At 43.2% G+C, this 25,364-nt stretch overlaps 1 protein-coding gene across 7 annotated transcripts in view; it reads right to left on the bottom strand.

The window, feature by feature from the left end:
- FRMD4A (FERM domain containing 4A) overlaps window positions 1-25,364 on the bottom strand; it is a 390,969-nt gene that overhangs the window by 52,959 nt on the left and 312,646 nt on the right. For all 7 annotated transcript variants that reach the window (XR_010069575.1, XM_063323590.1, XM_063323591.1 and 4 more), the window contains 5 exons: window positions 23,189-23,211; window positions 14,281-14,364; window positions 6,942-7,007; window positions 6,675-6,732; window positions 4,795-4,881 (listed from right to left, as the gene is read on the bottom strand). Coding sequence is in view for 6 of the 7 variants with exons in the window: in XM_063323590.1 (XP_063179660.1) it covers window positions 4,795-4,881; window positions 6,675-6,732; window positions 6,942-7,007; window positions 14,281-14,364; window positions 23,189-23,211 (318 nt within the window). In the remaining variant the exon portion in view is untranslated. The remainder of the gene's footprint in view (window positions 1-4,794; window positions 4,882-6,674; window positions 6,733-6,941; window positions 7,008-14,280; window positions 14,365-23,188; window positions 23,212-25,364) is intronic.

The raw sequence follows: 25,364 nt of genomic DNA, 5'->3' as shown, positions 1-25,364 counted from the left end.
TGCTTTGTATTGCTTGGTAGGATGGATCCAACTCAGCTCTTGTTTTTGCATGTTTAAATGGGAAGTCAATCCATTACCATTGCTTTGGATTCACAACAAAACTACAAATTAAATTCTGCTGTAATGAGAATCCATAGAGCGTTGTGGAGACCTTATGGCAGGGGACAGAATATTTTCATAGCATGCTTCATTTCATCTCGGAGAAAGGATAACACTGGGAAGAAATGGCAGAAACTGATGTTTGGCTGTCACAGGGAAAATCTTTGTCAAGCTGCATTCACAGCTGAACTTTGGGATGCCTCACATTTTATCTTGTTTCCAAAAGTCTTTATTCCCCTTGGGTTCTCTTCAGTAAACCAGAGAATGCAAACTCTAATAATGTTTATGAGTCTGAGAAAAAAGGCTCACCTTAAGTTTTCGTTGCCACTAGCCTTCTGTGGAAGAAAAGGGGATAACACTATATAGTGGTATTTCTTGCAAAGGAACCAAACGCTACCAGACTCTCCTTTAAGGTCATTTTATTTTTGGTGGTAAGTTAAACCATTTCTCTGTTTATTGGCCATATGGAAGTCCTTTGGCTGACTTTGTTAATCATTCACTCTTCAGCTTGGAGTTAATTGTTTACTAACTGTTAAGCTGTGTGCACTGAAAGATGCCTTTGGGCTCTTAAATCAGTGGGAATATCTCACTAAAACAACAGACATGCCTAGTGCTACTACAACTGCTTCAGCATGCCGGTCTCACAGCTCCAGGCTATGCCGCTTCCACTTCACCTCCAGGTCTCTTGGGATGGAGTGGAGTTACATCCCTACCTGCTGGTTAAAATGAACAACCACCACTCACAGACAATACAGGCACACAGGGGGGCTGCAGTGCCTTGCTCTTCCTTTCCAATTGCCCTGCAATGTAAGCAAAAAAGGACCCTAATGACCCTTCTCTGAAAACGATGGTTTTCGTCACTACAGCCTTAGCGACTTGTGGGAGAGTGGTGCCGGCACATCCTATCTGAAGACCTGGCTCCAAAGAATTTGCTTTGGTTTATCATGAATATTTGATGGTGCTGACCCAAGATGGGTAGAGCCCAGCGGCTCCTTTTTGATGTGCTTTTTCAAGGCACACTGAGCCGTGAAGGGCCTTTTCTCTTCACAAGGAAGGGTTTGTAGAAGCTAAGCCATAACTAACTTAGAGGGAGATGGATTCTGCCCCTCCTGGATGCTGTGCACTGCTGCTACAAAAATGACTGCAAGCCACTACTAAACTTTCAGAAGGCCTCAGCATATGGTTAGCAGGACAGCAGCTATCTTTCGACACTTGATACTCCCTTCTTCTTGTTCAGCTGCAGTGATGGATTTAGTGAAGTATACCGAAACTTTTGCATTTATTTAATACCTAAGAATGAACACTATCAGATCATAACTGATACCGACTAAATCCGAGTTCAATCAGGCAACATTCAAGAGGAAGCCTTTGGCAGGGCTTGCTGAGTCTGTGAGCTAGCCCCTGAACATACAGGAGAAAAACAGGAAGGAGAACGATAAGCCTCAAAGCGATGGCTTTGGGTAGCTTCAGGGCTTCCACAGAATTCAAGCATAGGCAAGAGGGAACATAAAAATAGAAGCACAGAGTCACATTAGGCTCTGCAGTCCATTGCAAGCTGCATTCCAGTTTAATAGCCCTGCATTCCCATCTGAACCACCTCCGACTAGGTGCCAGATACCCATCTCAGCTGCATCCCCAGTAACACTGGAGGACTTATGCCTGAGTGAGAATAGCGCAAGCAAGATCAAGTTCTGGCCTTGCGTCAGCCTCAGTTCTCCTCTCCAGACTCATCCAACTTGCTGACAAACCTAGTTAGTTTTCTAGAGACACATGGCCGATTTACTACAGCAATTTAATAAAAACGTGGTTTTGACTGACTGCTAATGGGATCGCCTGAGATAGGCTCAGCTGCTTAGTGTGGGTTACAGTTTTACTTGCAAACACAATAAGCATGGAAATCTATCTAGGATGACATAATAGGAAAACATTACAATCTCCCTTATAAGACAAGCAAGGTTTTTATATGCATTTAATATAAATGTCTTGGTTTCAGCTGGTTTCTTGCTACAATTTTCTGCTTGTGTTTTTTCCAGGGAGATTTATTTTTCCATTGTAATTTTTCAATTTGTTTCTGGCATTGTCAATGTGCAGGAACAAAATAATAGAGATCAGAAAAGACATAATCTCTTTCCCCCTCCCCCTCTAATTTTACCTTGCAGAAAGTTCACTAAGGTTTACCCCTCCCCTTTGCACAGCAAAGACTTGAACCGGCCCATGCTGGTATAGTGAAATGAATCAGATACCACGGTAAGCTCCCAGATACCAGGGTTATCAAGTGCAATTTTACAATCTAATTAGCAGAGGATTAAACATTGCACCTCATTGAGGGAGTTGAGCTGCACTTGCCAGAGGGGTTTTACCACCTGTGTAGGATAAGAAGTCTTTTTACTTGCTCTACAGAGGGTAAAAGCATACGATGGAGAAATAATGAAGCCTCAGCCACCCTATCGAAGTCCTGTCCCTGATTTACGCTGTGCATTCTGGAATAGCCCTGACAACAGACGGGGCTTGCAAGCATCATGTACAGAGAAATGCTCATCTAGGCTGTCTTTTCACTGCTGTGGTCTCTGGATTGTGGCAATGGACAAATTCTAGCCCGGAAATTCCTGCTCTCCCTTCCCACTCAGCCTTCCCTCCCAGATTTATGACCACTTCTGCTAAGCCACAGAAGTCCTCAGTGGTTGGTACATAAGGCAGCAGCATTGTTTTGGGTCTCCTGGATTTTGTACATAATGTGCGGAGAGAAAAAAAAAAGTAATTCCCAATAAAGAGAAAACTGGCACCTTATTTTTTTAGGATTACACTCGCAGAAAAAGGGTAGGATATGCCTACAGTCCCTGATTCTAGGGAGGGCTGGAGGTAGGTTAGTGGGGACACAGAGAGGCTGACCAAGATGTTATCAAGGTCTAAAACTAATGCTACAGACAAGATCACCCTCAGCGGCTGAGAAGACGAGAAAGTAGAGAAGCTAAGAAAGGAGGCTTGACTCTTCTGGTGGAAACAGTTGTCTCCTCTCATGCAGCCAGAGTACCTGACCTCTTTTTTTCTTTCCTCTGATGCTCTCCACCAACACTCACATCCCACCAGGGTTGATAAAAATTGCTATAGCTTGCGAATAGCTGAGTCCCGGTCATGGCAGGGTGCTGTTTTCTTCCAAATAAATGTTTCTGTCACTAAGACCGATTTCTGAAGGCATGTTTTAAGGACATGTCTGCCCTGGGGGGTTGGCACTAAAGGAGATATGTGGGTGCAAACACCTAGCCTAGGCATGTTTTAAACTATCATGTGTGAGTATGGCTTGCCCTGCAGGTAATGATTGATCCCAAATAGATACGTCTTTAGAGCACAGATGCTCTGTGGAAACTCCCTTGCTCCCCTCATCCTTTTCTTCAATGAATAAACAGCCCCATTAATAGCCTTCAGTGAATAAAAGACTAATCAATGCACCTATTATCTCCTGCTGCCTCCTTAGCAGTTCTGTTTTATACCAAAACCTTGATTCTAGTTTATTTTAATAGAAAATGCTATCTGTGAGCACCAGATAATGTCCAACTTGGATGGGATCAGAGGAGGTGAAAGAAAGGGAGGGAGGACCTTGGCACAAAGGCAAATGAGAAATGCAGTACATGAATTCAGTGTGGAGGCATTTGCATCCATAGAAGAGCTGCCTAGTTGCTCCAAATTATCCAGTTCTGCAGCCTGCAAGCAAGCCTGAAACCTCACCTCCTGGTATCTCCATGGGCTTGCGGTACAAATACTGTTGCTAACAGACTGTGCGTGCCCACCTGCAGGGCATGTGCTCAGACACGAGCATTTTTCTATTAGATGGCATCCTAAGTAGGAAAATCAGAACACATGGGTCCGCCTAGTAGAATGAGCTCAGGGAATCAGAACCTTGCTACTCCCTCACTCCAAATGAACAGGACGTTCCTTAGCTGGATTTCTCAAAGGCAATTTGGAAGGACTGAGACAAATCCCGATTTTCAGATACACTAAAAACCTCACTAAAAATAGTAATAAAGAGACCAGTATGGCTAATCATCACTGACCAAGGTCTAGTGATTAGATCTATGCACACCCTGCCTTGATTTGTGAACTGTTTCAAAGTAAAGCTCCTAAAGAAAACAGATACTGGGCGAAAACTTTTTAATGGCTTTTTTTTTTAGGCATGTGATGAAAGTCGTCTTCTCCTGTTAGCTTTACTCTTCAGTTAGTAAAATTGTTTCTTAGCAAATGTAATGCTGCTCCTTGTAAAACCATGCAATTTTTTCTTTTTGTCTTTCCTGTCCCTTTTTCTCTCTGTCTCTTGGATCATTTATGGCTTGACAATACACAATCAAGAGTTGGCTGAGCACGCTCAATCCTGTCATAGCCAGTGGGGATGGGGTCTCCAGCACCTGAGAGGATCAGTCCTTCAGTTCTCATTCATGTCTTATGAGCCGCGCAAAAAAGGAGCGTAAATTGCAAGATTAAGTAATGCTTATTTCCCCTCCCCCGCCCCACCTATCACAACACTTAATAAATTAAGAGCTCCTTTCGTCCACGAATTCTTTGCAGACATTCATACAAGTTTGGGAGAACAACAGCCTTCAAAATCACAGGAATCAATGCCAGTGTTTGGCATATATCACACCCTCAAATCAAGCTATAACATGTGTGGCAAGCCCAGACCTTGATAGAAAAGTAAACACTCACCTTTCTTGGTTTCACTTTGTCATGGTAGTCATACTGAAAAATCCCCTTGTAGCTAAGTCCTAACCACCAAGGAATTCCCTGCTTGTCCTGGAAGAAAAAAGAGAGGGAGTTATGTTGAATAGGATGGGGAAATGCTGGAGATTCCCAAAGTTGTTATTCAAGGTGAAGATTTTTTTCTAAGCAATTATCTTTGCATGTCATGGGTGCTGTTAAATTTACCCCTGCTAAATTCCCTGAAGTCACAAAGCCACATGGTGTTTTAGGAGAGACCTGTTTCACTTTTAGCTATAACATATAAAACCATTTAAAATGCATCACCTGTGGTCAAGTTACTCAAAATGCCGCCGGGGGAGGCGGGGAGGCTTGACATGGGTCCCTTGTGCAGTGGTGCATCCTCCTTTTCTTCCCTGAAAATTATTCAGTCTGAACTCTCAGAGAGTGGAGAGGAAGGAAAGCGAATCACCCAGCTGACTTGAATTATGTGGAGGGATTTTAGCATTAATCTTGAAAATGCAGCAGTAATGGGATCTGAGAGCTACCAAGTGATAAGGTCTGACAGGCTCGGACCCAACTGCTTTGTGTCTGAGTGTGCAATAAAATGGCCTTATGGAGTAATGGCTGATATCTGATACCAGCCTCTTTGCAATTTACTGAACTGGAGTCCTCAATGAAATTACATCTGTTCTGTTAATGTGATAGAGAATGGCAGGGTAAAACGCAGCAAAACCAAAACCCCCACATCAGGCAGAAGCAAAACCTATTACGTGCAATATTTGCGGCCTCATTGCTGCTCACTGGTACTTATTGATCCTGAGGAGTTCACTGGAATAGCTCTCAAGTATTTGCAGGCTTGAACACCCAGCCCAGTCCACCGGATCTTTTTTGGTGTAGGGTAATCCAAGAGATCTGGATGCAAAGGGTGCTGGAGGGATCCTGCCCTCTGGCAAAAGGTGAGGCTAATGCTTTTCACAAAATGCCATGCACATTAGCAGGAGTAGACTAGAAATGCATCTGCCCAAGACAGGTACTGTCAGGTATATTTGTGGTTTTATGGTACCCATGTGTGCAAGACATTACAGATGTATGAAAAACCATATGATCTATGCAGAGAGATAATGATGAAACGCATCAAAACTTCAGGGGTGATAAATGAGGGAATATGCTCTGGGGAGTGTGAATCTAGCTTGCTTTATTTGTTTATTGATTTCTCTACTTAAAAAAAATAACAACCCTACACAGCTGGTCAGACGGGGAAGTAATAATATGAGACTGGAAGATAAATCATTAGACAAAAGAAATGAGGGATTTCATGAATACCTGAATGAAACCCACATAGTTATAAATGGAGAGCTGTTTGGGGAGGGGGATGTGTTATGTCTAGAGTGTGGGACAATGATTTGGCACTAAAAAGACATGCTATATCTGTATCCATCTACGTATATCTCAAGTGAAGGGAGCTGCAATCTGCAGGTTATGGCTGGCCCTAGTTAGTTGCTCATGGATCTGCCAGCTGGGAAAAGTATGACCTCCTGGAACTACGAAAAGGAGCAAAGCATCAAGTCTGCCAGCGACGTGGCTGGCTTGTCCCTTTGGTGCTGGTTCACTGGCATCACCAGAGCTCACCGCTGCTTGCGGGCTGAACATCTCCAGCACAATAGGACTTCAAAAGTTTTATCTCCAACAACAGGATTTTCCTCTTTGGAGCTGTACTTACCAAACATTCACTACACAGTTGAAATAAGTTTATCCTATCACAGGAAGTGAAACAAGACTTTAGTAGCAGTGTATTGTATTCCGAAAGCAGGATGGTTATTTGTACCTCTCTCCCTCCTCTCCAACAACAGTTTAATTCAATAAATGACCTTTTTTGTAGCACGTACCTTTACTGCGTAATAATGCACTCCATATGTTGGGAGGGATTCTACAATGCTCATGTAACTGCAAAACAACACATAAGAGAATAACATCTGAGAAGCTGAGAGGATGATCTGGGAAAAATGCTTAAATAAATAAATAAATAAGTACAGAAATAATTAAAAATAAAGCATTAGATGAGATTGGAGACATAGTTATACACTGTATTTACAGTCCAGTATAAATATTTCCTGACAAAACAAAGGTCACAAGAAGTCACTCATTTCACTTACTTCACAATTGCTTGACCTCTTGTCTGACCATTTAGTTTCTTGTAATATTCAATGACTCGATCCTCACTGGAAAGGAAGAAATGAGATGTTTTACATAACGGGAGTATCATGACTAAGAATCTTGCCAAAAGGTAAAGAGGTACTTCTGTTAACACAGCTACCGACTGAGGGAATCAAAAGATGCCAAGCAAAAGTGTTAGATGAGAGGGTTTGATGCAGCCCAGGGCAAACAAGGGTGGCTCACAAACTGAGAATAAAAATGGTTTTCTAGGAGTTGGCTTTCTCGAACAACCTTTTTACTCACAAATACAGTATCTACGTGTACAGACTTTTCCCTCTCCGCATTACTTTCCTTATCTACGAACGATACCCATGATATTACATTGTGTGGCAAACAGAAGCATTGTGGAGCTGCTCGAGCTTTGCTTTGCCCTAGCTAGTGCAACTTCTTTTCAGGTCCACGAAGTTCTCTAAAAGCTAGCAAAGCTTTCGGAAATTGGTGGCCAGTAATAGCGTTAAGCCTCACAAATTCTCCTCATTGCAACTGCACAAAACCACGTACAGGAGCACTAGTGGAAGCACTCTGGAGAAATCTCCCTTGGCGAGGAGTTAAATTCCTAGTGTACACAGAGGCAATGTCCATAACAGCAGGTTAAACTGTGGTAGGGAATGTTTCCAACACACTCAAACTTGGGTCCCTTTACTGTTAAAGTACTGATGTGCCTTTGCATACTTTTGGGTTATATTAACTTGCACTCCCCCAGCAACTCCTGGCTATGCACTGGGAGTTAGCATGGGCCGGGCCCATTCCTAACAGTGCTTTGGAGACTAAGACAGTTTCATGGTATAGATGGATGCAGAGAACAGTTCTGGGCGTGTTTGAAAAATGCATGTTGAGACATTCGCCTATACACGGTGGAGATGAGAGATGTATCATCCAAGAGCAGATCAGCATGACCCAAATGACAGACTGAGAGACATTTGTAAATTCACTTTTAAAGAACCCCAGTCCTTCTTGTCCAGTGAGTGGGTAGCAGGAGAGCACAGAACCAGAGCTATTTGACCGTGCTGTGCTATCAGCTGTGCTAGCAAGGTCACAGCATGGCAAACTATAAGCCAATGACCTCCTTTTGAAGGTTCACAGCTCTCTCATTTGATTTCAATAGCATTCCTCTCAATCTACGGCCATGCAAGTCACCACAGCCTCCAAGCCTGATACTTTCAGACAGGTCTGATTTTGATTCTTTGACTTCCAGCAATGTAATGCCCACAGGACCAGCTCTGTTCCATTGGCATGACAGAATACTCAAGTCCTCAGGTTTAAACCCAATCTCTTGCTCTTTATGTTGCAACACCAAGGATAAGGAATCTGTTGAGTCCCCTCAAGACACTGTACAGACTTTGCCAGTCCAAGAGGAAGGCAACCTAAACCTTTATGCCACGTTTGTCCCCTTCCCACCTGGCACTGCATAAGCTTTCAGCAGTACCAAGTGTCTATCTATCTAATGCCATCATGCTGCATGCGGTTCAGTCCAATGTGAACTGGCATTCCTCCCTCCCTGCATTTCCTAGGGCCAGCTGGGGTCCGTAATGGGGCCTTTAAAGGCAGCCACCCAGTTGTCCACCATGTGGTAATCCTTCCCCAAGCAGAACTGAAGCTATTTTTATTGCTAGACAGTGTGAAGGAGCACAGCAATGTGAGATGGTCTGGAAGATGACCTCACCACAGCTGCTTAGAGATGCCCATGGGGACTTTGGTGGAAAACTGCAAAGTGTTTCACTAGCCCTGCTAACACGAGTGTGTCTTCTCATTGCTGCCTTCCCCATACGCATCCTTGTGCCAGAGAGATCTGCGTGGAGCCAGAATCTCTTTTAGAATGAAGTTTCCCTGCCCCTGCTGGGCACAGCCTTCAAAATGCCCTGAGTGATGTCACAGGTAGAGAGGCCACAACAGAACCTGCTGTGACATCACACACAGGATGTTCTGTTCTGTGACATCTCAAGGAGGACAAACCGCACTGTGACATACCAAACAGGGCGTGCTGTGCACAGATGGGGCATGGGGCCTGACACAGGGTAGCTGAGGACAGTGCATCCACCGCTGGTAACGCAGCGGGGAGGGAGAGAACCAGAAACACCAATGTAGAAGGCACAGAGCAATTCAAAGTAGATGGTCTGTCGGATTGTCAGCAGGGCCAGCTGTTTCCCCCCAAGCCTGTAATTTGTCCGAGAGTAACTGCTTTTCTTAGTCGCCAAGTGACTTCCCCCGAAAATCACTCGTGAAAATAAAAAGGCTCTTATTGGGGCAAGGTGAAGTGATGTCCCACCAGCACACCACAATGGGTACAGTGTCCTGATTGTGTCAGTGATAAATTGCATGGGTAAAGGAATAGACCAGCTCTCCCATCAAATCCCTCAGAATAATTTTAATGCTTAGAAAATGATCTGTAAGCTATAAATTCAACAGCTATGAAACCATATTCAGCCCACTGATCCAAGCAAGTACCACAGATGTTACGGGCGTGCACATGAAGGCAGAGCCTGGGTCTCCTGCCATGATTATCATAAACAGGATTACTTTTGGAGCAATAACTGAATTACATGAGTGTTCAGTACTGGAAGATCTCCAAAAAACATCATTCTTAATAAAAAGATAGACAGAGAGGGCTTACAGCCCTTTGAAATTACCCCTTAAAACCACAATTACATGTGGATGCAATTCCTCTGTCTCAGACAGGAACAAACTAGGAGTGACTTCTCAGAAAACAATGGAGTTTCTCCAGTGGAAAACGGTCTTAGCTCTGGTTTCCACTCTGTACAGTTTATTGTACAGATCAAGCTCTCATATTGATGCCATTCAAGAAAAGGATAGATGTAACTACACAATGATTACCTAATGTGATTCCGGATGCACTCTGCTTTCTTATAAATGACGATTATAAAATAATGGATATGTTCCCAGACCATACCCCTTGGGCAGGGAAGCCAATCGATGGCTCATTTCCTTCAAAAGGACAGATTAGATGTCAGGCACCCTTCCTGAACAGTGGGATGAATAAAGTTATGTTCTTAATCCATACTAAAAAATGTGGGATAGTCCAGGGTCTACCCAGTTCTCCTAAACAAATGCAGGCAACACTCTCTATACCTCCATTGCCTCGTTAGGACACTGATGATCTTTCTTTTCATTGTATAATGTTTTGAGGTCTACAGATGTTAAATGCCAGGTAAGTATCATCCTTATTTCTACTTCTGGACCAAAAAATAAAGCCTAAATTATCAATTCAGCCATGAATATTTAAGAGCAGGATTTGCTGCCTTTCACCTTTCTACAACACTGATCTAGTCGCACTTTGGGGAAAGAAACGGATACACCAGAACACAATTCATCCTGACAGCAAAGGGAGCTGAGGGCACCTAGCTCAGATGGAGAGGTCTACACTGAAGAAATGTTCATGGTCAGATGAATCCCACCCCAGCTGTGTGATAGTCCCTCCTGTAACAGTTCTTTGAACTTCCTTTTCATTCCCTGCACAAGAAGGATCATCCAGCACAGAGGTCACTTTCTGCCTCCAGCTCTGGGACAGAGGGGTAAGCCCAGCATGTGCCAGGGAAAACAAGCACAATCATTCACGGGTCAGAAGGAGCATTAGCAGAGCTTATGAACATTCTCCCCTATCATTTCAGCTGTTCATCTCTGAGCAGCTGCCATGCTGCTATTGACAGCTGGGAGAGTGCTGGGACATTGCCTGGACCACCAGCTGACGTCTCCTCTCCCCCTGCTCTGGGTCATTTCCGTGTCAGTGACACAGAAACCCATTCATAACGCAGGGCTGACAGAGGATGCTTAACTAATGTGGTGACACGGAGGCTGCCGAAGCACTACCGTCTGTTTGCCAGCTCATAAAACATTCCCCCCAAAGCTGCAAAAATTAGTATATGGATGATATCCTGCAACAGACAACTCTAATAAAGATCTTTAGAACTACCAAGAAATCCCTCCTGTCCCAGCAGCTTGCAGAACTGGACAGCAGACAACTTGCGAGCAAATGCAGAGCCAGAGTTTCTCAACATCAGATCCAGATTTTCAAAGGTAATTTGTTTCTCCCCTCTCTTCCCAGCACTGAGCTGTTTTAAATAGTTATCCACTCATTGCTGCACCTTACTCTTGTTCTGTTTCTAATCTTCATCCATCTTGATTATGTTCTCACACTTACTAACGTCTTTATTTGCAGTCATATGCTGTCCCACTGAAGCCAGCAAAGCATCTCTTGGGCCAAAGGGACCAAGAGCAGGATGAGAGCCTCAGGTCTGTGCTATATTAGAGAAACTAAATAGTGAATTTCAGCTGATATTTTCAGAGGTGAATTTTCTGGCAATGCTGATGCTTTAGGTTGCTAAAAACAAGCTTAAATTCAAAGTCTGTTGGAACCTGGGAGAAGTTCGTCTTCCCCCTGGTCTGTTGAAAATCCTGTTCTAGCATTTACTTTGTGCCGATGCATCTCCTCCTTGCATTCTTACTGGCAACCAAGTATTGGGCTGGTTTGCTGGGGAGGATCTGAATTGAGATAAAATGCAATGACAGTGGCTGGAGAGGAGTACTGTGCACTAACACAGGTTCTCTCCTGTCTCACTGTGATTAGTGTTGTGTCTAAAATAATAAATACTGTCAGTTGTTTCCATGCAAGGGCAAGAAAAATCAAAACTCAGGGCCCCAGGCCTTAGTGGGCACAGATTCCCCAGAATCTGTATGGGAGGACCAGAAGCTCAGATTTTCATTTAAAAGACAAAAAAAACCCCCAAACTCCTTCTTTCTTCACTGGTAATCAGTGATGCTAAGAGATGCTTGAGAACAAGATGTGAAACTGATTCTTCTTAATCTGTAGAGAGCTGGAAACAAAAACTTGATGATATAAAAACTACAACCTTCATCTTTGTTGTGATGTCTACATACTTCCAAGAAGATGTTACAGGGCAGGGAAAGGCCTGCAGCAAGGGTATGGAACCAGGAGACTCCATGAAGGTAGAGCCGGAAGCACCAAACTCTGCTGAATCAGCCTTCACTGCATCTAAGAATCCAGGACTCATCCCACTGGTCTTACCACGTTTGGTAGGAGCAACAGGTGAAGCTTTTTCATGGGGTGTGATGGAAACGTTACATTATTTCATGCAGAACTATCATAGTATCTTGCTGAAGGTATTGTAGTATTTACTTGATTATCCATTTTACCACCTCTTAGTCCATTTCAGCCTATACAAAGGTCCTTATGTTTGTTTTAAACTAACTAAAGCAATTACACATCCCACCCTTAATGTTTCAAATGTTTCTTTCCAGAGCTGGAAATTCACTTGTTACTGCTTTGTGCTAATACTGAAGAACCGCAGCATAAAACTGATTGCACACTGAAAAGAACAGGATGAAATTTGTATCCAGTATGTAATCTGCATGACATGCACAAGTGTCAGAAAACACAGTTTTAAAAATCTGCCCTCTTAGATCACTGAAGTTTGATCTGTACTTCAGAGGCTTTTCACCTGATTCACCAGCAGCATCTTGACAGCATTCAGCGTTTCAGAGGGTGTTTATGAAAAACCCACCATTAATAAATAATGAACTATTGATGTGTAAGAGGTCTCTGAGACCTGGTCACTGAAGTGAAATCACATGGGAGTCACAAGACTGTAGCCACTGGTTTTATTACCCCATTGGAAACACCGACTTCCCAACCTGCGACCTGTTCTCAGTCACATGAGAACTCCCACAGAATTAAGTACAGCTGCAAGAAGTGCTGTCTGTACCTTGTGTATAACTGTAAATACTCGCATTCTGAGCATGAGGTTTTCACATGGCTCTTCTTGCTTCAGATGACTGAACGTAGCCCAAACCCAAGGAGAGTGTCTTACGGACAGAGGCTGTCCCAGACCTCACTGAGATTTCCCAGCAGAAGTTCTTGGCACAGGCATGTTGACTAACACTGGCTGACGGCAGGGGCAGACAGATCCTGATGGGCAGACGGGGCCTGACAGGCAGCCTGGGTTGTCACTGCTTTCTTGTGTATGGATACCATCACAAGCAACTGAAGCAAAGGCTGTGTGGGCACTTCAGTAAGACCTCAGTCCGTGTTGCTGCTGAAGGGTCAGATTTGCCTTCCCTGTCCATGGCTCTTGTGGTGGCTTTTAGCTTGAGCTACAAGTTTGTCAGTCAGACCAGGCCACCGACCTGGCTGGAAAAGCACTTTTTTTTTAAATGTGTGGATTAATTTGTGCAAAAATAAAGGACACACTCCAAACAGGGAGACTGTTCTGCTTCCAGTGAAATGTAAGCCTACATTTATCAAATTTCCACAAAGATTTGGTTTGATTTTTAGACAGAAACACCAGGAGACTGTGATGATCCACAGCTTTTGTGTAAGTGTTCCTAACCTCAGCCTGGGACTCTGAGTCTTTCCTGATGTGCTCAGAAAGTGATTAGGAGACCTCACAGACTAGCTTGCTTACGGCTTGACACTAGGTACAGCTAATTCTGCTATTGTAGCCATGCTAGAAAAAGTGGATGGCCTTCCTGGCAAAGAATTGAGATCATAATCTACAAACTGATTTGTTTCCCCGTGCCATCCTCAGATTACCAAGATGCCAAAATTAAGAGACTAGCAGATAAAGAAGTTCACTCCCACCCGCAGGCTTATAGCCTAATACTTTAAAGACAAACATGAAAGAAACAAAAAGAAAATCAAGTGAAAGCATCTCCCCATTAATGATCAGTCTTTCCCCAAATTCTTTCCTATTTGCACAGATAAAAGGGATAGGCAGGGTGGCATAAAGAATCTATGTGTGGGGCATACAAAATTTAATTGCGATCCTGCTCCTACCCAGGATTTAATTTTCAGTGCAATAAAGGCAGAGCTCAAAAGCCTCCACCTCTGAGCATGACCTAGTTTGTATAAAAGGAGAAATACGTCCTTTTTAGTTCAGCTATGCCATACGGAGAGGATTTGCAAGACGAAGCTCGATCACTCAAACATAGCACAGAGCAGTGCAAAACATTGACATTTCAAACTGGGAAAACTCTTTGCACAGATGCAAAGTGCTGGGAAAGGAAATGGCATATTAAGCATCTCGATTTCATCAGGACACTGGCACATTTACAGTGAATTTTCTGTGCAGATCTGAGGCCCAAGGTGGTAGCTCTGCTTGTGCTGAATCATGCAATGAGTCAGTGGCAGACCCAGAGCTAGAAGGAAGGAATCCCTGCATCCCAGTTCCACTCTCAGATCACTCATTGCCAGCGCCAGGTCCTGCATAAGACACTGCGAAGCTGCCCAGCAGAATGATACGTTACCAGTAAGCGAGGGAAGGATGCTCCTTCAGCGCTGGTGTTGGAAGGGCTGGAAGCTTCTTTAATTCATTCCTTACAACTTCATTGCTGAAAGAGAGTTCAAAAGGAGGATCAGGCTACAAGAAAACAACCACAATATTTGATATGACCTGACCTAGCTGGCAGGCTGCTACAGCTCTACATCTGTTCCTCCTTAACAAAAGGCACTGAGGTTTCCTTTTTCTTCTCTCTTTATTTGTTTTATGGCAGCCCAGTTAACTTTTCCTTCTATTATCAAAATTGGAGAGAAGCTCTCCCAGATGGTTATGTTGAAGCACTTCCTAACAGTGACTGGACACAAAAGCCACCATGTCACATTTCATTGAGCAGGGTCCCACGGACATGTTAAGGGAAAAAACCAAGGGGAAGAGAAGAAAAAGTGATGCTTTCAGCTGCAATAAAGAATCTTTATTTAATGCCTTACAACCTGATGCAAAAAGTAATGATTTGCTTTCTTAGCATCACAGGTTGTTCTTAGCCTCTTGCCCCAGTGACCTGGCCTTTGCACAACATCTTCACTGATAAGACTCCAGCTTGAATTTATGTCCTGCTACACAAAACCCTCCCTGGGACCAGGCCCAACCACTTGGCTAACATTCTCCTTCCTGCAACCTCTAGTGGCCACAGTGGCCAGCTGGTGCAGCATCACTGCACAGCAGAGAGCAGGGAGAGCTCATGAAGCGGGAGACAGATTCTTGCAGATGAAATGATACCATGGGATTTTCTCCTACAAACCCCAAATGCCTCCCTTACCACTTTTAAACACACAAGGAATTGTGTGCACATGAAAAAAAACATCCGTCAAAGGCTTGTGAAGGAAGACAGTGTTGCTGTTACTTTTAAAATCGTAGAAATACACAGCCAAGAGGGCCAGACAGGACACTGAGGAGTGCCAAAGAATTAATGTTTATTGGCTTACTTCTTAATAGCAGGGTTTTTTTTTGCCTTCTTGTACCCTCCCCTTTATCCTGCCAAAAGGTGTGGCTGTCCTGGAGCTGTGGAGAGAGCTACTTCTTCCAGAGCTCCAGATTTCCCAGCCCACTGACTCCTCCTATAGGGCAGCAGGGCCATTAACCAGGCAGACAGGTAGTCATGGCATCCCCAGCTGCAGACCAGCCATCCTAACATCTGCTAAAGGCCCAAGGAGCCCTTGGATGTGGCAGGTCACCCTGAGTCTTGTTCTTGTTTCTGGGACAGTCTGTATGGTGGCTTGCAGAGACATGATGCTGCTGCAGTTGTTGTAAAACTCTTCCCACAGCATTTCTCTGTTTTCACATCCCAGCAGCAGGCTCTGCCTGAGACCTAGGTGGGTTTGTCTTAATTGGAGTTTGCAGGTTAATTGCTAGGTTGGGCCATAGGGTAAACCACTAACATAAATCCTGGAGCAGGCATTTTGGGTATGTCTACAGGCATTTATTATCATGGTAGTTCCCTGACAATCAATTAAGTTGTTTTAAAATAGGACCACAACTTCTAGTCAAGGCAAATTTGTAAGATAGATGCCCAAGTCTCAATTAGGTTCAAATTTTGCAGAGTGAAGATGTGTAAAACAGCACTTACAAGAAAAGACTAAGGCAACCACTTCTATGCTAAGCACGTAGAAAACCACTTAGTAGCACCTCATATGCCAAGTCAAATGACTCTTGACAAACAGTGTTTGAACACCCACTCCTGCTTACATCTCATGGGCATTTGACCATCACCTAGATCCTCCTTTGCGAGTTCAAATGCTCAAAACCAATTCAGATGTTTCCTTCCATAGCAGGTAAATATCTGCACAAGTCTGAACAAGAAGCTGCTCTGTTCCGTATTATCTGCTGATCTGGCCACTCTGCTCTGCGACTGACAGCCTAGAAAACAAGCTGCTGCTGTTTACAGAGTTTACTGGGTCTGCCCAGAGACGTCTCCTCCACAGCGTGTGCATATTCAGCTCTTACAGAGTTTTTTGACATTTGGAAAGAAACTGGGGGAAAAAAATAGAACCTAGCACAAAGAGAGAACAAGCAGCAGTCACTGCCCTCAAGTGAAGATCTTTTGAGGCTGGCCGCTCATAGAAGGAAGTTGAGAAATTTCCAAAACTTTTCTGGGAAGACAGGGAGTAATTTCCAAACAGGGACTTTCTGAGCCCAGAAAGCCGTCAAACAGGGCAAGATTAGTGGTGACTGACTATCTTTGGGAGTCTGGGAAAAAGCCTGAATCAGTAATAGCTCCCATAAAAGAAAGGGCTACCACCAGTCTGCTCTGTCTTTTCTGTCAGTGAGGAGCAAAACTTGCTTACACGGCGATAAAAAGTCTTAAGAATCAAAGAAAAAGACATTCTTAGTGATATTGTTGGATGGAATTGGCATTTCTGCTCAGTACCTAGAAAATACATTACAGGTAGCGCCTCACAACTTCAAGGCACCAAATGTAGTTCAGGAAAGCATTTCCAGGAACAAAAGGTATTTCATTCCATGGTCCATATATTCACTAAGTTTTCTGGCAAGACTTGTCTCAAGACAAATGAAATTAGACTCCCAAAAAGATGTCATCAAGAAAAAGGAAAAAAAATAATGACTCAGGTTGCATTTGAGCGAGTGGCCACGAGGTCACTTTCCTCTTGGCTCCTTTTAAAACACCAAACCCCTTAATTTTTAAAATGTTTCCAGCAGGATCACAAGTGGTTTTGTACTTACTGCCTTTCCTGCTCTTTCTAGTAAAATATCTCAGTGTGTTTATTTTATTACTGTATTTAGAAAGTGTTTGTTTAATCCGGTTACTTGTGCTGCATTTATTTTATATTTGAAAGTGTCCAACCTGCAGGATTGTTATACATGGAAGGGAAGGGTGCTTTTGATACAGATTTATTAATATACAGGGGAAAGGCTCCAAATACAATTTCTCTGTGTCCTCCAGAACCCTTTATTCCTGCATTATGGTGGAAATTATACTTAAGAGACTGAATATCAATATGAAAAATGAACTGGAAAAGCCATCTGCATGGGGTCCTGAAAGGTGTTTAGACATCCAGAAATAAGGGGAACTGACTGGAGAATGAACCTAGAAGCCAGGAATTCCTGAGTTCTGGTCTTAGTTCTAGTACTGACTGTTTAATGAGTCTTGGCCAAATAAATTACTCTTTACGTCTCAGTATTTCTGTCTGTACACGGGGGTAAAAGACCTACCTAGCCACTTCATAAGCATTTTGTGAAAAACAACTTTTTTGGAAACTGGCTGCAGTAATTTTGAGCAAGATTACGTGTGCAGTTGTCTCAGGAAATCCATACATTTTCCAGCACGTGTAATAACAATGATCAGTAACAAAACAAAGCTGCAGGTTAAAGTTATCAACTCTTCTCAGCACGGTAATTAATTCTGCTGAATGCCAGAGAAAATAACAGAGTCTGAGATTCTCGGATTAAACAGTTCCATTTGAAATACAGTGTTTAGGATCTTCTCCTTAAGGTTGCAAGAATGCAGCCTGGATTTTGTAACCCCTTAATAAATTCTAATTGGTTAAATGTCACTAGGTTACACAGAAAGAAAAGTAAGCCTGAAACTATGTTAGATTACCATCTGCGCAAATGTTGAAATTATTGTGAAATTCTGCTTAACAGGAAACTGGCCGTTTGCTTTCCTCCTTTGTTATTCTTTCATATGTTGCTGGGAGATACTTGGAGTTCAGGCGAAATGCCTCATATTGCTTAACTGGAAGAAATCTAGCAATGAGAGCCTGCCTGAGGAACTAGCTGCATGGGTTCAGGATTTTGTTTTATGTTTTACTTAAGAGTTTTTTTGTTCTCCTCCCCAAACTGAGGGACAAATGATCAGTATATGTTATTTTCAGCTGCTTTGACATAGATGCTTTTTAAAGTTGAAGAGCTGGATTCTGAACATTTAAAACTGAAGTTGGTGTGAGTTTCTGAAAGATTTTGGTCACTGTTAGACTGGACTCTTAATCCAGTAGGATTAATTTAGACGGAAAATCTCAACTGTTTTAACAATATGTGATGCTCCCCCCTCAAATTAGCCAGGGCATTCTGGTTCCTTCCTCTATGTAGGCCTAAAGAGGGTCACACCTGTAGGAACTGTGTTCATTTAAGGAACTGAAATTTGTCCTGCCTATGCTCTGCCAACCAAGTGTGACTCGGGTCCCTACTAGAAACAAGATTAGCTTGAGTTAATAACCTTTACGTCTGTCTGCAGGATACTAGTTTAGGAGCTTTATAGGTGTAATTCTGTGCCTTTGAAGTCAAAACTTTTGTAACTAATATAAAAAAGCATAGATCAAATCTTAAGTGTCCTATTCAACCTGAGAATCATCTGAATGGGGATGCTCAGTTGTCCTAAATTCAGTGTTATGTCCCAGCCTCAATGTAAACCTTTTTCAGTCTTGTCAACTGAAGCATTTGGGGATTCTCTTAAATAATGTGAACACCACTCTCATTAAATGCAGAGGACTAGGAACTTCTTAAGGAGAATAACTTTTTATTTTAAACCCTGCTCTGCCTAAATCTGTACCAAGTAAGAGATGTACCCTTTGTATAATTCTGCTTCCAAAACACTGAGACGGACCAGGCCACTTACAGCAAAGACTGAGAAATATTTTTCTTAGTTGGTCTAAAAGGGTTCAGGAGCTCCGGGTTTCTGACGGCTTTGTTTTTTAAATGAAACACACATAAAAATTGGAAAAGGCCTTAGGCAAATTGTTTGCTATAGATGCCAAACTGATCTGCTGGATCAAGCACTGGCTGGATGGGTGGTCCCAAAGAGTGGTGGTCAATGGAGTTAAATCCAGCTGGCGGCTGGTCACAAGTGATGTCCCTCAGGGCTCGGTGTTGGGACCATTTCTGTTTAACGTCTTTATTGATGACCTTGATAAGGACATAGAGTGTATCATCAGCAAGTCTGCAGATGACACGAAGCTAAGCGGGAGTGTTGATCTACATGAGGATAGGGAGGCTCTACAGAGAGACTTGGATAGATTGGACGGATGGGCCAATGCCAATGGAATGTGCTTCAACAAGGCCAAGTGCTGGGTCCTGCACTTGGGCCACAACAACCCCATGCATCGCTACAGGCTTGGGGCAGTGTGGCTCGAGAGCTGCCTGGCGGAAAAGCACCTGGGGCTTCTAATTGACGAGCGGCTGAACATGAGCCAGCAGTGTGCCCAGGTGGCCAAGAGGGCCAATGGCATCCTGGCTTGTATTAGAAATCGTGTGACCAGCAGAAGGAGGGAGGTGATTGTTCCCCTGTACTCAGCACTGGTGAGGCCACACCTTGAGTATTGTGTCCAGTTCTGGGCACCTCCATCCGAGAGAGATATCGAGGTGCTGGAGCGAGTGCAGAGGAGGGCAACGAAGATGGTGAAGGGCCTGGAGAATAAATCTTATGAGGAGCGATTGAAGGAGCTGGGACTGTTTAGTTTGAGGAAGAGGAGGCTGAGGGGAGACCTCATCACTCTCTACAACTACTTGAAAGGACATTGTAGAGAGGTTAGGGCTGGTCTCTTCTCACAGGTAATTAGAGATAGAACAAGAGGGAATGGGTTCAAGCTGCAGCAGGGTACGTTTAGGCTGGACATTAGGAAAAAATTCTTCACAGAAAGAGTGGTTAGACACTGGAATAGGCTGCCCAGGGAGGTGGTGGAGTCACCATCCCTGAACGTGTTTAAGACTCATTTAGATGTGGTGTTGGGGGATACTGTGTAAGGGAGAACTTTGTAGAGTGGAGATGATGGTTGGACTCGATGATCCCAAGGGTCTTTTCCAACCTAAATGATTCTATGATTCTATGATCTGTCAGGGCTATTGTGGCATCTTAGTTCAAGACAGATAAGGGCGACTCAGACTATGTGCTCTCCAGGCTTATGAAACACTGGGCAGTTGTTACGATGCCTGAGTTAGGGAATATTCCTAGGTGGCAAAAATCAGCACTGAGACTCATATATGATGATGCTCTACCAAAGGATGTAGGACATGTGCTTGAAATGTCACATAAGCCCCTTCTGGGGAAAGGAAAGAGTAGTACTATGAGCACAATTATTATTCTGAGGCATGGGATTATTCCCTCAAAAGCAGCAGTGGGAGCTGCTGTCATTGTAGATGCAGCAGTTCACAGAGGTAGACACCTGACTGCCAGAGTTTGTAAGATCAGTTCTGTTTTTTGAGCTCCCATGAGGCTCAAAAAGCAGACATGCCACTGCATTCAGGAGTCCTGAACCAGCCCTTTGTGATCCACCACCTGGGTGCAGTGGGGTTTGGAGGTTATCACGCTCTGGCCGTCATGGGCAGGTGCCAATCCACAGCTGAAATGGTGACAATTTGGCATTGGCTCTCCCAGCACCTGAGGTGACCAGCAGTGACTCATAGGAAGGCTCCCATGGGGAAGAGCAATTCTCCCATCGCTACAAATGAGCCAGTGCTTATGCACTTTTCTGGATCACAGCCAAAGAGAAACTTGTAGTCTCACAAGCTATAAATCTGACGGTGGCAGTAGACAGGGCAGGTGTGGGAAATCTGCAGTCTGCGTTCCAAGCATGCAACCCTCTAGAATTAACTTATTTCTTCAAAAACAAAGCAGGAGTTCAAGAGTTCAGCCTTCACGCAATGTATGCTGCCACGCACATTTATTATCTTTAAATCTCAGCAGCAAAACATTCACAACTGCGGAACTTCTCTGTTTCAAAGAATAGCCACTTCTATTTCAAACAGCATTTCAACATCAACTAACTTCAAACACTGAGGCTAACTTCAGCCTTAAGAGAAGTCAGAACATTTGTCTCATCTGCAGTTCCTCTGGCTGGCCCCAGGCTTGATTCGCCTCCCAGATTTTTACACTGCTGATATGAATAACCACAAATCTCAGCAGGCAAAATCTTGACCACAATGACCTCATGCTGACTTCAGTAGCACCTGGATCTCACCCAGTACATAAACCCATGTCAGTGCACATTAGAGGGGAGCTGCTGGACACACATCCCTGGAGATGCTAAGTCTTCTCTTAGACCATAGAGGATCAGGGTAGCATTCTTCTACCTTCCTCCAAGAACAGGCCTTAAACTCCACTAATATGGCAGATTGCTTTGCCACCAAAGCCCATTTATAAATTAAGATCCCTGGCAGTGTCAGGAAATTGTTATTATGACACTGCTTCTCTGTCTGACTCGGATGTAAGGATTTCGCCTTCCACTTCAAATCATTGTGATCCACAGGTGGAAAGGACTAAGAGCTAACTGTTTTAATGGGAATGGTGATGACTGCCACACTGATGTGGAGGAACCATTTAACACCATGTGTTGAGTTATCTTCTGTGCTCTCAGGGAAGATTCCTCATTTCTCTGTGGCCTAGAGATATGCACTGTGATAAGCTCAACCATTCCTTTTACAAGGGACATCAAACAGCTTTTAGCAGATGGATGTTTTCCACCGGCTGTTTCCACTTTTGGTCTGGAAACAGATACTTTAAGATAAAACGCTTTCAGTCCTATTACCCTGAGCCATCTGATTCCTTTCTATTCTGTGTTTCATAGTCTGAATGTACACTTTCTGGGCCTGTTTTTGTCATATCCAAGATATTCTGAGAAAAATTAAATGTCGTTCTTCATAGCATAACCATTGGAAGATGTGGTTTATCACAGGTTTGAATGGCAAAACCCTGCTTGGTCCAGCTCTACTGGGCGAAGCACTTGTCAGTGCATTGAAAACCAGACTGAGAAATAAAAGAGCCACATGCACTCCAGTACCCCCTAAATAAACACTGCTGATAGCTGACTTCTTCCAAATCACGTGGAACTGAAAATGAAGCAAGACTGGGCATGTGCTTCTGTGGTCAGATGCATGTCAGGATTCTGCAAGTTGACTACAGTTTTGAGAAATGATAAGGCAGAACTTAAACTTCCTTTTAGCAAGGGTTACCTCCTGTCATCTCAGATTCCACGTTGGGCAGGTAATATTTGCAATGCATTCTTCTTTTTCACTGATTTGTCTCAATTTTAGTTGGCTAAAAGTCCCAGTCCACCAGAAGGCGGAACCCGCCTGTTATTCACAGCCTCCTATAGGTGCACAGGGTATCATTACAGTTTTCTCTCAGTGTATCTCAATGCTGACAAAATTAAGACACCTCTTTAGGCTCATCTGTCAATTCAACCCCACTGCCCATTCACACCTTGTTTTCTTCTCTGAAACTAACTTCAATGGATATTGTGGTCCTCCAGCTGAACTCACGTTCAGGTCAGCAAAAGTAATATATGGAGTATGTGAATTTTTTACCTCTCCTGGGCTTCAGATGAAGAACTTTCATGTTTCTCATGAAGCACCAAACAGCCATCTGACCTTTGGTTGCTACTAATGTGCAACTGACAGATACTGTCAACTTAAATGAAAATTCTTGGGCATTTCATTAACAGTCTGCTGAAACACTGACCACAGTCACCTCTCTGAATTTCTTACAGCAAGTCTGAAGATTTGGCTCCAGGGATAGCAGAAATTCAACAAACCCAACCATTCTCATAATCATTATGATTACGAGAACTCTGTCCAAATTCAAGCTGAAATATCAATTAGTGATGGAATTTTAATGTTGCCTCTGGCTGGACCTGTGATTGTAAAGTCATTTCCTTAGTGATTTCCTTCTGAAGACTAGTCTATTTCCTGAACTTCATGGGTATATAAAGAGATTTGTCAACACCAAAGTCACAAACAATGCTGATTGCAAGGCATGCTCTGGTCAAAGGCTTTGTTTTGTGCAGAAATAATTTCAGGAAACTCAATGTCTATGTTAGCAATGCATTCCTGTTGCTACGCAGCTACAACTGAGTCGCATCGCTCACACAGTGGTTTTACCAGATTCATTCTCACAGCACACAATGGCAAAAACTTTTAATTTCACCTACCTTGAAAAATCTCCCTTTGCCTCCTGTAAAATGAGAAAGAAAAATTAATATATCATTAAAAATAGAAAAAAAAATAAGAAAACAGCTGTTCAAGATTTTCCATTTGCAAAATTCATTTAGCAGCAATTTCCTGTTGTAATTGATTCCTCATGTATTTTTTGGAACCAGTATCTAATGTCAAGTGCCATGATACATGCAGTGAGCTGGGCAGATTAGCAAAGAAAAGGTTTGCCTAGGACAGGGCCAGATGATTCCTCATTCTGCTAGTGGATACCCAAGAAGGAGCTGCAGGAAATAATGTTAGTAAATGAGCAATTTTTTGGGTCAAGGTGGATCCTACATTGCTATAAGATCTCTGAAGTCTCAGTGACCTTGGAGCCTCTGAGACTGCAACTCCCTTGACTCTTTCTACAAGTATTCTGATAATTTTCTAGTAACTAGACTCTCAAAAAGCTTGCTCACCGTCAGCTTTCAAGGGGATGTAAGACGCAGGGTTCTTTAACTCCCTGCTGAGTGTTTGGGGGAGTATTTAGCTCCCTTACTAGATATTTCTATTTATCACCATCACAGCCTGACAGTAAAAGGGATGGGTCATGTTCCAGTCCAGTAGTTAGATTAGTACCTGAGTCTTACTGCCTATCTGGCGAACCCTCAAAATCTGGTGAGTATCCTCCTCAATAAACGTAATACGCGTTTTGCATTTTCCATAGGCAATATGCATTTCGGATGATGAATGCTAAAGCACCTCATTTGCCGTCAGCTACACAGAAAACACAGTGCAAGAATGTAATTTGTGCAACGAGGGAGTTTCTGCTGCCAAGAGGACTGAGTTTTGCATCCAGGTCTTTTGTCTTTACATCAGTCCATCCAACCGCAAAACCTGTCAGCCCACATCCAGTGGTGCTTCAGTCCTGAGGCTGGGGTAAAGTTCAGCTTCGGTGGTACTTTAATTTGTTCTGGTAACACAACAATTTGAAATAAGGCTGCAGACTAAACCACTCGAGTCCTGACAGTTCTATGTTACTATTTCCCTCTAAGTGAATTGAAGGGCAGACGACTTCTCCTCTCATTCGTGGGAAGGAGACTTTGAGCATATCATGATTATAGTTCAACACAGCAAAACCCAAATGATATGTCCTGGCCTGCACAGGGATGAGCATGCTGAATTTAAAAAAAAACAGTTTTGTAGGGTAGATTCTTCACACTTCGGTTCTTTGACCTAAATGCTGCAGTGAGAAGTAGAACAAAATGCAGTATGTTTTGCTTGGATCCTGTCACAAACATGGGTTGTAGTAATTTCTGGTTACAGACGGCAGAGGTGTGGCTTGTTTTGACTGTTTTCATTAACTTACACATCAAACTACTACAGGAATATATGTAACATCCTGTGTTTGTCTGTGATGAGAAACAATCACAGGCAACAAGGGTTACAGTGGCAGATCTGGATCTGGCTGTACAATTACAAAGCGCTCAAGCTATTCATTAGGATGAGCAGACAATAGATTCATAACCCTATTGCTGCTTCTCACAATGAGCCTGTTGTTTGATGTGTATTCCCCCAACAGCCAATATGTAATTTCTATAATGTGCTTTTAATTGAGTCCCCCATCCTGGCTCTCTCGCTCCATTTTTGTTACATAAAACGTTTTTAATGAAGATTCAAATCCCTATGCGTTAATTGCTTCTTTAACATGGAAAGTGCTACAGAAGTGCAATGCATTGTTATTTATTAGTGCAGTCTGATGAGATGGCTTGTCTGCTCACAAGGCTCCTCATAGCTTCGTGGCCAATGGGAAAAAACAATCAAAAGTACACTGTACGAAAGGGGAACAAGGATCACCTGACAGTTATCTCTCATCTGCTCCCACAGTCATGCTCTTAAAACCAGACCTTTCACAAAAACCCACCTCCACTACCCTGAAAAGATTCCTCTTTGGGAACCAGAGATTTACCAAATGCTGATGGTAATTTGCTCTCTGATCCTTTCCTTCTTCCTGAAGAGCAGCACTTTAAAAGACTTTTTTTTTTTTTTCCGGTGAAGTTTTTTGGAAACTCTTTAAGCCCTTCTGCCCATCTTGGAGAATACAGACAGTTGCATGGATTTCACCTAGGAAATTACACTCATCACTTAGATTTTCTCTGGCTTTACATCATACTCCAGGGTCTTGGATATCTG

The sequence above is a fragment of the Chroicocephalus ridibundus genome, chromosome 1, assembly GCF_963924245.1.
Source record: "Chroicocephalus ridibundus chromosome 1, bChrRid1.1, whole genome shotgun sequence".
Lineage (NCBI taxonomy): Eukaryota > Metazoa > Chordata > Aves > Charadriiformes > Laridae > Chroicocephalus > Chroicocephalus ridibundus.
Note: the sequence above shows the minus strand (reverse complement) of the source record. Positions and strands in the feature narration are given on the sequence as shown.